General features: G+C 33.6%; 1 protein-coding gene across 1 annotated transcript; it reads right to left on the bottom strand.

Moving 5' to 3' along the window:
- Window positions 1-6,615: 6,615 nt before the first annotated feature.
- Window positions 6,616-10,242, bottom strand: LOC112708245 (uncharacterized). The gene is made up of 2 exons (XM_025760426.3): window positions 10,087-10,242; window positions 6,616-9,894 (listed from the first exon to the last, which is right to left on the bottom strand). The coding sequence occupies exon 2, from the start codon at window positions 9,815-9,817 to the stop codon at window positions 6,911-6,913; it is 2,907 nt and encodes a 968-aa protein (XP_025616211.1). The 5' UTR covers window positions 9,818-9,894; window positions 10,087-10,242; the 3' UTR covers window positions 6,616-6,910.
- Window positions 10,243-14,486: the final 4,244 nt, after the last annotated feature.

The following is a 14,486-nucleotide window of genomic DNA, read 5'->3' as shown; positions in this document are numbered from 1 at the left end:
TGACAAATGCATATTTTAGACAGCATCTCATTAATCTTGCAAGACCTGTTTAGTCAAATAAAGCAAATACACATGATTATCTATGCCATCTAATTAATCATTCATGACTACTCCTATCAAATATAACAAACTGAATTGGTTCAAACTAGTTTGTCATTCTTAACAACAAACAATGCTCATAAACAACAATCTCCAGATTACATTAATCCTATATTTTTATCACTAAATACAAATTACAAGTTAAACAAAACACAGCCACCAATGCTATAGTTACAAGGAACACTCTACTTGTTCTAACTTTGCCCTGAGTTTTTTCATTTTTCTTGCAATCATGGAGAAGCTTTCTTGATTCTCCCTTTTAACTGCAGTGATTGTCAACCCATCTTCACATATTGCATAAGAATGCTCTATATTTTTTTTAGCTAATGATCTTGCAAGACCTTCCCAATCTTCTTCGATCTCATCCACCACATAAAGTATTTGCAGTCTTTTGTCTGAAAAATTAAAATACCCATGCCCATCCAACTGTCAACGAAAATAAAAAAAAATAGAACCTTCACAAAAAAGAAAAAAGAAAAAAGAAAAAAGAAAGATGCTAAGCCATTACCTTCCAGAGAGGACATCGGATGAACCATCTATTTGGGTTTGTTACCGTGCCATATTCCATTAACGCAACCTCTAGTCCACAGAAGCATCTTCCTTCAAGCTTCTTTTCCTTCTTCTTCCTCGAACTCGAAGTATTGCTGCAACTTACATTACTTATAGCAGAGTTATATCTGCGCAGAGACATGGCCAGGGGTTAGAGGGTTTTTCTTTGTCAGTGTTCGTGTTTGAGGAAGAAACGAAAATGAAATGGTTTCAATTTCTGGGTTAGAGTAAACATTGGAGAAGAAAGGAACAAGAAAGGCATGCTAGGGTTTCAGTTTTTGTAGAGGTATACATTGGATTACACGTAGATAGGTTTGGAGTGGTTTTGTTGCCACGTAGGTTCGGATATTAACGGACCAAGTGCGTAACTAAGGTCAGGGTATTTCTGGCACACGGAGGTCATCTTCCGTAGTTACCAGGTGAGTTTCCTTCTTCTATGGTTACATTTGTCAGCATTTGTATCTTTCGTGGGTACAAATGGTCATTTACTCTCAAAACAGAATAAATTAAAGTGTGATTTGGTAAAAATTTTTGAAGAGTTGTTTGTGTGTTTCGTTTTGCGTTTGGTAAATTAAAGAACTCATATACTTATGCTTTCAGTTTTTAAAAGTTAGAAGTGCTTTTAAAATCACCTAAAAGAAAACTTTTTAAAATTGACTTATGCTTATCAAAATTAAAAAAATCTAATATAATCTCGTACATTAATTAATATTTAAATTTAATTCTTATATTAATATTTATTATAATATTTTTAAATTTTAAAAACTATTTTATGAAATGTATTTATTATTTATATTTATTAAAAATTATTTTTAATTTAATTTACTAAATACATATGCTATAATTTTAAAAAAATTAATTTTTAAAAATTAAATTTTATAAGCCATTTTTAAAAAAGTAAAAATTTTAGTAAATTAAGCCTAAATCTAAACTCATATGTGACTCCAATAAAAATTTGGTTGATTATTAGTTTTATTGGTTAGGTAGTACTACTTAAATTTTGGTAAACTGAGAAGTTTACTAGAAATTTAATTTGACGTACTAAAAAAGCTTTTATCCTTATCATTATTGAATCAATAAAGTTAATTAAAAAGGAGGATTACACACCCTTCTAATTAATTTTTTTATATCAAACTAAAGGTGAAAATCCTTATTTTACTCTCTAAAGTGAGATGACCTAATGATGATCATTTCCCTTATTTTATTTTTTTATAGTTTTATTATTGTAAGATATAAGATATTAAAGGAATTGAAGGTTGGTGCATACAACTTTGATCAACAAAAAAAGAAAAATGGAAAACTAAAATGTAATAATTATGCAATAAAGGCTAATAACTATATATGATGGGTGAGGAGTAATGGTGACGCAAAAGGGCAATGCCATGATTCCACATTCATCGCCATTTGAGGGGGCATCATCATCATCAACTACCAAGAAAGAGGTGGTTACCTTCCTTGCCGTCCAAGTTCATGTAATTTGATCAACACATATAACATTTACATATGTAGTTATATACACACATAGAATAATAATGGTTTATGCATGTTGTCTTTCCTATTGAACTTGGAAAGGCCATATTAGTACATAAAGTAAATCTAATTCACTTCTAGAAGAACAAAAGGATAAAAAGAAAATAAAATAATAATAAAATAAAATAAAAGAACCCCTTAGAAAGTATGTAGTACTACTAGCTTAGCTAGCTATATCTTTCTCTAGTCATTTCAATCATGATTATTTATCACAAAAACACGATATATATGAATGTGTTATGTTTATCGTAACATCTTAACCACCAGAGCAATATATTAGATAGCTGGAATATATGAATTAGTTATCCAGTGTTTCTCCAAATTAAGTAACGATGGCAATCATTATATCACAGATTGCTTTTGCGACTTAGATAGATGGCTTTTATTTTAGTCCCAACATATGTTTCTAATTATTAAAAGTAAAAATAAATTCGTAACAGCATGATTGCCAGGCTGTGGTCTTTTTGCTTGCACATGAAACAACCTAATATATTGCTCAAATTATTGGTGGACCTGCCCTTGCCCTTGCCCCTGGCCCTCACTCACTCAACAAATTCCAAACCCTTTAATTTGTTGTTTTCTAAAGTATAATACTAATAAAACAAGACAAGGGGTGATTAGCTTAATTATTCAATTAGGAAGATTAGGACATGGCAGAAACCTTATAGGCACAGCATAAATTTGTGGTGGTGATGCTAATTATTGCATCACATACCAAATGAAGGGATACTCTTGGTGCATAAACATCCTACATTAATCGTAAGGTTCGAATAAGGATCACATTCAAAGAATATAATGTAGACAGTTTAACCTAATAATTGTATTAGTGATTGATGCTTTGAATTTGTAGGCAACTCAATTGTTACTCTAAAGTTTCTCTTATGCTATGTTTGTTTGAAGAGAAAATAGAAGGAAAGAAAAGAGAGGAAAGAAAAGAGGAAGAAAAATGATTATTTTCTATTATTTGGTTGTGAAGAGAAATTGAAAAGAAAAGAAAAGGGAGAAAAAACTTATTTTCTCTTGTCACTTCCAATATTACTCCTTCATTTTTTTAAATATATTTTATATTACAAGAGTAAAATTATTTTTTTATAACATTTTTTTTCTTATTTTTCTTTCATCCAAACACATCTAATAAAAATAAAAATCCACTTAATTTCTTTCCTTTCTATTTCTTTCCTTCCAACCAAATTAATGTACCAAATGAATAAAAGCAACAAAAACAAATGGCATACCGAAGTTTCTTCATTAAAATGCTAAGCTACCACACTCCCAAAGAATTTCCTATGATGTCAACTAGTTGCTACATGAACCAATAATAAAATTACTTCAAGGTATGGTCATGCCATCCTTGAAAACATGGAAAAATGCAACAGCATTATTGCTGTCCTCAATTATTCAAAGACCATGCAAATAGGCCACATAAACCATGCAGGTCCAAAATATGATCCTCATATTAAAGCCCTCTATCATAATAAGCTCAAGCTCCATGACCACACAATATCATAAGATCAATGTTCCTTGTTTTCTATTGAAACTGATTAGACATAAGATTGTACGTTTTCAGAGAGGAAATAAATGTTACCATCCGACACCTAAACATAAAGTAACATACTATATACATAGCATGTACAAGGTTACATGGACAAAGAAATAAGGAACTTGCCACGCACATTATAATCAAATCGTTGAGATAATTCAATCTTTGTTGAATGTAGAGAAGAGAAGCAAGTAGAATCATCATAGAGATAAATCAACATAATCTGAGCCTAAAGCATGATCTCTGATGTAATCATAATCATAGAGATAAATCACCACCCTCCACCCTCCTTGTTTGGATTAATTAGAGTTTGAGGGTGAAAGGCTTGAAATGCAACTTGTCTTCTTGGCTTCTTTGGCTGGTGATTGTGATTTCAACTGAGGATTCTTTGATAATTCAGATGGATACTGGACCTTAACTTCCACCAACCAATTAGATGCATATCACCTGCTAAGGCATCATATACACCTTCCAAGAAACAAGGGTAAGGACCTGCAATTTTGTCAAAATAAGCATCCTATAAAGTGAGCTGCAATGATATGTTAACAAGTTCTGTTGTTTCTTCATGTTGGTATGAATATGAAGCTCCAGGTGAAAGCACATCCATCTCCATGAAGACCTTTGTGTTATGGTTGTTTGAGGATTCATGACGAATTGCGTCCATATAGACATCGAGTCTTTTGTGGAGTTCATTTAACTTGAGTGATTTCTTGCTGAGGCTTAACAATTTTGAAGGTTGATTCTTCTTTTTTATTGCTGCAGCCAGCTCAACCTTTGAGTACTTATAGTATGGAATGTCATATAAACTCATCTGGGTCTTGAGATCCATGGGGCTCCATTGTGCATCCAAAAACAAAGGCAAGAAGAACATGTTTGTTTCATTTGAGATACTAGATATGCTACCTAACATGAGACTCCTCTGCTTTATGGTGAACACATTTGGAAAGTGTAAAGATATCAGAGAATTGCATACCTCCGACACTGAATCAACCACACCAACACACCCAATCATGCAAAGTTTATTTGTTGAGGACTCCCATCTTCTCTCTACAGATAAAGGCATGCCTGAGAGGCCGGTTCTTGCTCATTCTGTAAATTCATCCATGGTTGGAAATGCTCTTAGAACTGCAGAAACTTTTGCACTTTCAATATTATTGTCATTTGTTTGCTCATCACAGATAAGGTTCTGAAAGACCATCCTATAGTTTCCATCATTCCAAGCAGAATCAGATTCTTTCCCTAGTTGGAAAGGGCCTAGTTTGCTAGCATCATGCTTATCTTTATGATTTTGGAGAATATCAAAAGGTGTGAAACGTCGTGGAGAAAACTGCAAAAATGAAAGCTACTTTTGAATGGTTTTGATCCATCTGCTGTCTTGTTTATATGGATGAAGATCACAAGATCTATACTTTAATTCAGAGCTGAATTGATACGTCACATTAGCATAACCATTTAACTGAGAAGAAATATGAACATTATCAAAGTATGCCAAGCTTCCTTCTTGGTTTAAGCTTTGCATTTCGCCTCTTATGGCTCTTCTCTTCAAGCTGGAGGATTGAGGGTATTGAAGAACAAGTAGAATATGATCATCTTCTAATAGACTATATTCTAGATAATAGTCATTCCAATCATCAATGAATGGTTTTGATATAGGTAAAGTTGTGTTTCCCAAGAGACACAACAAATGCTCTTTCCCATTCTCATGATCATTGGTTTGTAAGTATACACCTTCAAAGGAAATTGTGGAAAAGATAAACCAGGCCTAATTGTGAAAGGAGGAGATGAACTAGTTGGAAGAATTGGACCTTCAGAAGATATGCCTATGGACATTATCCCTCCAAGACAAACTGTGTTTTCAAAGTGAGGGACTGAACTAATGTCCATCACTTTGAAAGTGACCAGTTTTGTGGGAAAACCGTGTCCCTCAAACGACATCAAGGTTGCATGGCCATCCTCCTGCTCCCAATCTCCATTGGTGAATGAAAGTTCACTCTTGATTCTGATGCCTCTATTGTCATCAGGACTTAACTTAGACGCCAGAGGTAGGTGTGAACTGCAATGCTTTTCTATTTCAGCAGCACGGTTATAGTTAGTGAAGATTTTTGAAGAGCCATCCAAGTTGTGGTTGTAGGAAGCAGATAAACTTAGGATCACAAAGAGGTGTGTGAAGGCAGCAAGATTTCAAATCGAAAATTTGATTTTCATTTCGTGAAAATGCAGTATTTCCAGGAGGGTGATTTTTATCTTTTCTACTTCCCAGACTCACCAAATTGGAAATTTAATAGTCCTAAACGACACAAAAGTAAAATCAAGCCAATAAGTCAAACTGAGAGAATACTGAACCAAGCTTAATGCTCATGCATTTAGTCATTATAAATGGTAGATTGATATATAAATGGTAAGGGGACATATTTCAACATACATGCAAAAAGAGAGAGAAATTGAATCAGGTTGATGATTATGCATTGGTCATCTTTTCTTGTTATATGAAAACTAAGAAGCACTTATAGAAGTGATTCACTTAAAATGATATGCAAAATGGTTAAAAGAACACTTTCTGACCTCATAAGAGTTTGTTATGAGCGAGTGTATGTCACTGTTCTTTTCTGACTTTGTCCTCTATATGAAGTGATTGATCTCTTTCTCTAAAGTGGAAGAATTTAAATGAAGAGTTCTCCTTCAAGTTCAAGAGTAGCGAACTTTCAAATTTCCATGGCAAGGCTCTAAGGAGTTAACCAGAATAGTTTTGCTGTTATATTTGTCTGTTGAGATTTAACTATTGAATTGAGTGGCTAACTAACTAGCTAGCTTTGACTTTGATTTGAGTTGACAATTGCATTTTTGTTTTCTACTATTTTTTTTTCTGGTAAATGATAAGAATACTGAACATTAAGACGTGCAATAACATGGATTATATAATATAATGTTCAAATAAGGCAGGTAGGTAACCATGGAAATTTACAATTGCTTAGTTGTCGTTATAATTTTTATCTTCAGCTCATTTTAATTTTTAAGCCTTAAAAATATAAGATCGACCTTCAAATTACAAAGACATAGCATAAAACTTACAAGCATATGCGTGTTAATATTCATAGCACACATATTGATACAAAATCAAGAAAACAAGGCAAACATTGTGAATTGACGAACACAAAGGAAACAAGGAAGAAATACTTTCAGAAAAAAAAGACTTCAAGGACTTTTTGGCTTGAGATAATTCCAGCTTTGTTGAATGCTGATCACACATGCAAATAAAACCATAATGATGGGAATCATGATATCAAAAATGGAAAAGAAATCTGATCCCACTTGGTTGTTGATGAATGAATCACCACCATCACTAACAAATGGATCCACCAAAGGATCTCTGATGTAGTCATAGAAATGTATAACAAGTCTCAGCAATGTGAGTCCAAAATAGTATGTTTTCCTCAAAGACTTCACTTGACATCTCCAAGCTTTGTTCTCAATGACTTGAGGCATCAAGAAGAAATCCTGCATCTTCGAGGCCAGAATCCTCGGATTAATCATTAACATTGCAGGTAAAAGATAATAGGCAATAGGTTTGTTCTTAACTTCTGACACCTTTTGATACTGCTTTATAGTGAGAAGGAAAGAAACCAACACTAGAAACCTTGTTGAGGTTTGCAATGCTTCCAACAAGGCTTGTTGATACCCATTGAACCCATAAGGCAAATTTCTAAAAGAATATTCATTTGATCCAAAGAGGAGCTCACTGGTCCTTATCAACTCTGCACCATAACCAAACATCAGCAGGGAAAGGGTCCCAAGAGACATATAAGGAATGCAGCCTTCATTTGTATTCATGTACCGAAGTTGGCTCCAAATTATGGCTACTGCTGCAAGGGAAATGAGAAGCCTTAGAGCACATTCAAAGATTTTCCTGAAGGCATAGTTTTGTTCACTCTTGTCGTATGGAATTGAAGTTTTGAAAGTGATAGGCTCGAAATGCAGCGCGTCTTCTTTGCTCCTTTGGCTAGTGATGGTCATTTCAACTGAGGGAAACTTCAGCCATCTTGTTGATTCAGAAGGATACTGAACCTTAACTTCCACCAAACAATCTAGGCCATGCTCAACACTGCTTTTATCATTTGATGAAACTTTTCTGCAACCAATCAGATACATATCACCTGCTAAGGAATCATAAATACCTTCCAAGAAGTAAGGGAAAGTAACTGCATTTTCATCAAAATATCTTTCAGAGAAAGTCATATGCAATGATATATTAAAGAGATTCTTCTCTTCTGGTTCTGTTGTTTCATGTTGATATGAAATCTCAAGTGAAAGCACTTCCATCCGTATGAGGACCCTTGAGTTCTGGTTGCTCAAGGATTGATGATGAATTGAAATCCCCTGGACATTGAGTTTATTGGAGAGGAAATCAAATGAAGCATGCAAATCTTGTCCATCCACCAGAGTTGGATACTTCAGGAACAATTTCTTGATAAAGGTGAACAATTTGGAGGGTTGATTCTTCTTTTTGTTTGCTGCAGCTAGCTCAACCTTTGAGTAATTATAGTATGGATTGTTATACGTGTAAATAGTCTCATTGTAGACATGATACAAGACAGGGCGCAATGGCTTCTTTTGATCCATGTAGCCAATTCCACCTAGTGGGATAAGGCGCTGTTGTTGTTGTTCATATTGCGGATTGTTATACAGACCAAGGTTCTTTAGTTCTGAAGGGCGCCATAATGAATCGAACAACAAAGGCAAGAAGGACGTGTTTGTTTCATTTTTGATGCTATATATGCTACCTAGCATTACACTCCTCTGCTTGATGGAGAACACATTTGGAAAGTGTAAAGATATCTGGTAGTTGCATTCTTCTGAGTCTAACACTGAACTAACACACCCAGTCATGCAAAGTTTTCTTGTTGCAGAATTCCAAGTTCCCTCTGTGAATAGAGTCAGGCCTGAGAGACCTGTTCTTTCTTGCCATGCATATATAGGAGAGGATGCAGGGAATGCTCTTAGAACTGCAGAAACTCTTGCAGTTTGGACATCGTTGGTAGATGCTTCCTCCTCACACATAAGAATCTGAAAAAGCAGCCTAAAGTTTTCTTGAGTCCAATTGGAACTAAATTCTTTTCCAAGATGGAAAGGGCCTAGTTTGCTAGCAACATGTCTATCATTATAGTTTTGGAGAACATCAAAAGGTTGCTGTATAACTTGCCCAAGAAAACTGCAAAAGCCGTAGCCAGTATCCAATGATTTTGCTCCATGTGTTGTCAGTTCTTGTTGATATGGATAAAGATCACAAGATGTGGACTTCAATTCAGAGCTGAATTGATAGCTGGAGTAGTGCCTCAGCTGGGAAGAAATATGAACATTATCAAAGTATGCCAAGCTTCCTTCTTGCTTCAAGCTTTGCATTTCGCCTCTTACAACTCTGCTTGTCAAATTGAACGTTTGAGGGTACCGAAGAACAAGTAAAATCTGGTCATCTTGTATGAGAGTGTAATCTAGAAGATTACCATTACAATCATAGTTGAATGGTTCTGGTACTGGTACTGGTAAAGTTGTGTTTCCCAAGAGACACATCAAATGCTCATTCCCATTCTCATTGCTTTGTAAGTATACACCTTCAAATGCAATTTTGAGAACAGATAAGCCAGGCCTCTTTGTGAAAGAAAAATATTTGTGACTTGGGAAATATGAACCTTCATCAGATATGCCTATGGACATTATGCCTCCAAGACTAACTGTATTTTCAAAGTGAGGGACTGAACTAACGTCCACCACTTTGAAAGAGACTAGTTTTAAGGCCAAACTGTGTTCAAACCTGTTGCTTTGGTTGAATGGCATCAAGGTTGCATGTCCATCCTCCTGCTCCCAATCTCCATAGTTGAAAGAAAGTTCTCTCTTGATTTTGATACCTCTATTGGCATCAGGGCTTAACTTAGATGCCAAGGATAAGTATGAGCTGCAATGTTTTCCTATTTCGGCTGCGCGACCATAGTAGGTGAAGATTTCTGAAGACTCATCCAAGTTGTGGTTGTAGGAAGCAGATAAACTTAGGATTACAAAGAGGTTTGCAAGGGCAAGAAGATTTCGAATAGAAATTTCTATATGCATTTCTTGATAATGCAAGATTCCAAGAAGATGTGTTTATTTTTCCCAGACTATGCTCACCAAATTGGAAATGTATAGATCTAAATCATACAAAACAAGACAATAATGCCGAATGAGATGAATTGAATGAGGTTAATGATTGTGCAAAGTTCATTTTGTTTTTCCTAGTTACATGAAACTAAGAAACACTTGTACAGAATATATAGTAGATTGATATATAAAATGCTTAAAAGAACAGATTGAAAACACCTTAATCAATAACTGACACTGACCTGAAAGAGCTTGTTACCAGCGTGTGTGTGTCACTCACTATCCTCCTGTGACTTTATCATAACATATACGAAGTGATTGATCTCTTTCTATGATTGATTGGAGAACTTAAATGAAGAGATTTCCTTCAAGTTCAAAGTTTAGTGAACTTCGAAATTGAAAGTCAACGCTGCTCCTATCAGTTATGATACAAACAAAAGTAAGAAGTTGACCACCATAAAAGTTTGACTTCGATATTTGTATTTTATTTGAGCCAATAAAATATCTATTTATAATATATAAAAGATGAGTTTAAGCCATCTTTTCTTTGCTAACGATGCTACATCAGCAATTCTAATGACTTGATAAAAGATGAAAATCAACCAATCACTATTTAAAAAAATAAAATGTTAAAAAAAAACTCTTATTTATTATTATTCAATTGAAACATCAAGTACTAATTAAATGCAATAAACATACATTAAAAGTGTCATAATAATAATAATTATAATAAATTTCAGTTACAAATATTCAAATTTTATCACTTATACATATTAAGACTTTTACTATTCTTCATTTCTTAATCTCTCATACTAATTGTAAAAGATTTATTAAATTTAACATAACATTTTTATTTACAAACAAACCAAAAACGTAAGAAAAGACAAAGTATAGCAATTAATGCAAAACAAAAAATGAAAAAAAATGAAAATGTAATTTTATATAACTCTAATATAAATAACTTATGTCTTTTTTAAAAATAAATAAATTCAATATCTATTTATAATATGTTCTCTAACATATTTTTAATATAACATTTATTAAATAACACTATATAGTATAAATAATTTATCTTTTCGCGCATTGCGCGGGTCTCACTCTAGTTTAACCTAATTTTAAATAACCCATTGAGTTTTATTTTAACCATAACCATCCAAATCCTAATCAAATTTACCCCAAATCCTATTGTTCTTCCCCAATGGCAACCCTTTTCACCAACCCTCAAGTGATCAAGGCTGTATTGAGAGCTAAGGACAGTGGCTAGCATTTATCGAGAGCATTTCATGCTTACTGTGTTCGACACATGGCAGCAAACTTTATATCTCGTTTCAAGTCTGCTGAGGGAAAGAGGTATCTCATAAATGCAACTTATAGTCCAAGCAAGACTGAGTATGAGTAGTACATGGATGCATTGATGTTGTTGTTATGGGATATGGCGGATTGGGCTGGTAGATTCAACAAAAAAATCTGGCTACAACATTCCGATGGCGGTCGTCAGTTCAGTCACATGATAACGAACCTCTCCGAGTGCATGAATGTCGTTCTTAAGGGTACATGCTATCTACCAATATCGGCGATCATGCGATGCACCTATGAGAGGCTGCAACAGTTGTTCGTGAGGAATGGACAGAAGGCACACGCACAGCTAATGGCGGGTAATTAGTTTTCACAATGGCTCATGGCAGCTATTGAGAAGAACAGAGAGGGAGTCTCGAAGATGCACGTCACTCTCTGTGACAGACAGGCTTTTGTGTTCGTGGTTGATGAGTTGGAGCCATTCAAGAGTTGGACGCAGGGATCGTTCCGTGTTTGCCTGGCAGGAGGCACGTGTGACTGTGACTTTTTTCCAGTCATTCCATTTTCCATGTCGTCATGCGTTAGCCGCCTGTGCCACCGCGAGTATCAAATAAGGTTCATACATCCATCCGATGTACACACAGCAGGCTGTGTGTAAGGTATACCAGTTGGAGTTTCTGTCGATACCAGATGAGAAAATTTTGCCAGAGTTGTATAGGACACGCCTTTGACCTAACCCTGCCATGCGCAGGAAGTCTACTGGCAGACCAATTTCCACCAGGTTTCGTAATGAGATGGACGAGAGCGAGCACCAAGAAAAAATGTGCGGTCTATGCAGCCAAACCGGTCATACCCGAAGAGGTTGTCCAAACCATTAGACTGATGAGGCCTAGTTTACGATTGTTACTTTGTAGGTGTTTGGTTTAGGGTTTATGTGGAACAAGTTATGTTTAAGTTTGTGTTATTTTCACTTGCAATATTTTGTATTCCATATTATGTAGCTCAACATTGTACTCCGCTTATAATGTTTTACACTGAATTCTAAATATATTGCAGTACAAGCTATGACCACATTGACATTGAACATGCACAAAGCGAGCAATACGTAACATAACTATTAGGTCAAAATACATCGAAGGTTACTTTATCAAAGTACATCAAAATACATCAATAGTAGTAAAGAAAAGTAATAGCATACAACAGAAACTATCTGATCTCATTGGCGGTAATCACCCTGAAAATAATTCCGATAGTCGGTGCCACAGGGCAGAGGCTACGCCTGTCTCTAAAATATGCTCGGACGTGGGTCCGTCTGAGGCTATGGGTGATACTCAGGTGCCTATGGCTGCATATGTAGCTGTGACAGATCTGAATGGTATGAGGCAACATAACTATCAAAGTAAAATACTAACAGATACGGAAGATGATAAGACAAAGAAAGACAGTAAATAAATAAATAGCAGTAAAATATATATCACACGTGATTTTTTATTAGTTTCACAGTGAATCAGTGATATATCATTTCTACCATTGGGCACTTTACAATTACATGTAACATGCTACTAAATGTCTGAATGAATGAAAGCATTTTAAATAATACGTATATTTCTTGAGGCATACATAATTTTAGATTAGCCCAACACATATAGTTCCAAGTAAAAATAGAATAAAATACAATAGAAACAACAACCATTTTTTGTTCAAGTGTCGATTAAGCAGCAGTATGAAGTCTGAAGTTTATAAGTTGAATAATGGAGTGAACATCATCATGACGATGATCATCATTATATTCCCCAAAAGAGAGTGCCTTTTGGAGGACCCTTTCAATGATTTGTTCGCGATTCAGTGTTGGCTTTGGGAGACTATTTGTCTTTTTAAGAGCTTTCTCTGTCACTTTTATAGCTCTACCATCATAACCGTTCGTATTCGTCTTGCTTGGTTTTTCTTCGCACTCAACCGTATGGAGCCATTTCCATCGCACTCACCATGTCCCCCTTTCCTGAAGCCGTTCTCGCTTTTTTTTTTTGTAAATTAAGTAAACTGTGATCTGGGCAAAGCTCAATAGTAGCCCAGCAAGATTCGGTATCTATATTATCTATGTCTTAGGCCCAAAAGAGGAAAATGACCAAAACATTTGAATAAGTAGAAGGAATTAGCTTACTCCAATATAAAATTTTTGACGAGGAGAGAGTAGAGTGTCCACGCGCCAGCATTTAGAAACATGAAAAGCGAGAGCAGAAACGGCATGCATTCCTTATGCCAAAACTTCCGAAATATGACATTAAAAAAAAATATCGTTTTTGTCTCTAATATTTGGGGTAAGTTTTAAAAATTGTCCTATTTAAGTCCTTAACATTTTAAAATTGACTTAATGTTGTCCTGCCATTAGAGATTCATTAACAGAATTGACGGCCGGACAAAATTGAGACAATTTTGAAACGTTAGGGACTTAAATAGGACAAAAACATTGGAGACAAAAACGATACATAGAAATAAATTTTAATCTTATCTTTCAATAATATCAATTTTTTACATATATAGTATTCAATTATTTTTTAATCACATTTAAGTAAATTACACTTAATCACATTACTTTCATTCTAAAAAAATTTATTTTTTATAAATAAATAAATTTTACACTTTCATTCTAAATAAATAATGTGATGTGATTAGAATGAAAGTGTAAAATTATAAAAAAAAATTATAAGTAATGTGATTAAGTAATTAAAGTAAAATTACATTATTTAGAATGAACGTATAAAATTTATTTATTTATAAAAAAATTACATTACTTTAAGTGTAAAATAATAAAAAAATTAATTTATTTAGAATGAAAGTGTAAAATTAAAAAATATAAGTAATGTGATTAAGTAATGAAAGTAAAATTACATTATTTAGAATGAAAGTATAAAAGTTATTTATTTATAAAAAAAATTACATTACTTTAAGTGTAAAATTATTAAAAAATTAATTTATTTAGAATGAAAGTGTAAAATTATAAAAAAAATTATAAGTAATGTGATTAAGTAATGAAAGTAAAATTATATTATTTAAATGAAAGTATAAAATTTATTTACTTAAAAAATTAGTGTAAAATTATAAAAAAATTAATTTATTTAGAATGAAAGTATAACATTATAAAAAAAATTTAAGTAATGTAATTAAGTAATAAAAGTAAAATTACATTATTTAGAATGAAAGTGTAAAAGTTATTTATTTATAAAAAAATTACATTACTTTAAGTGTAAAATTATAAAAAATTTAATTTATTTAGAATGAAAGTGTAAAATTATATAAAAAAATTTATAAGTAATGTGATTAAGTAATGAAAGTAAAATTACATTAT

This window comes from Arachis hypogaea, chromosome 1, assembly GCF_003086295.3.
Source record: "Arachis hypogaea cultivar Tifrunner chromosome 1, arahy.Tifrunner.gnm2.J5K5, whole genome shotgun sequence".
NCBI lineage: Eukaryota > Viridiplantae > Streptophyta > Magnoliopsida > Fabales > Fabaceae > Arachis > Arachis hypogaea.
This window is presented reverse-complemented; position numbering and strand designations above follow the sequence as displayed.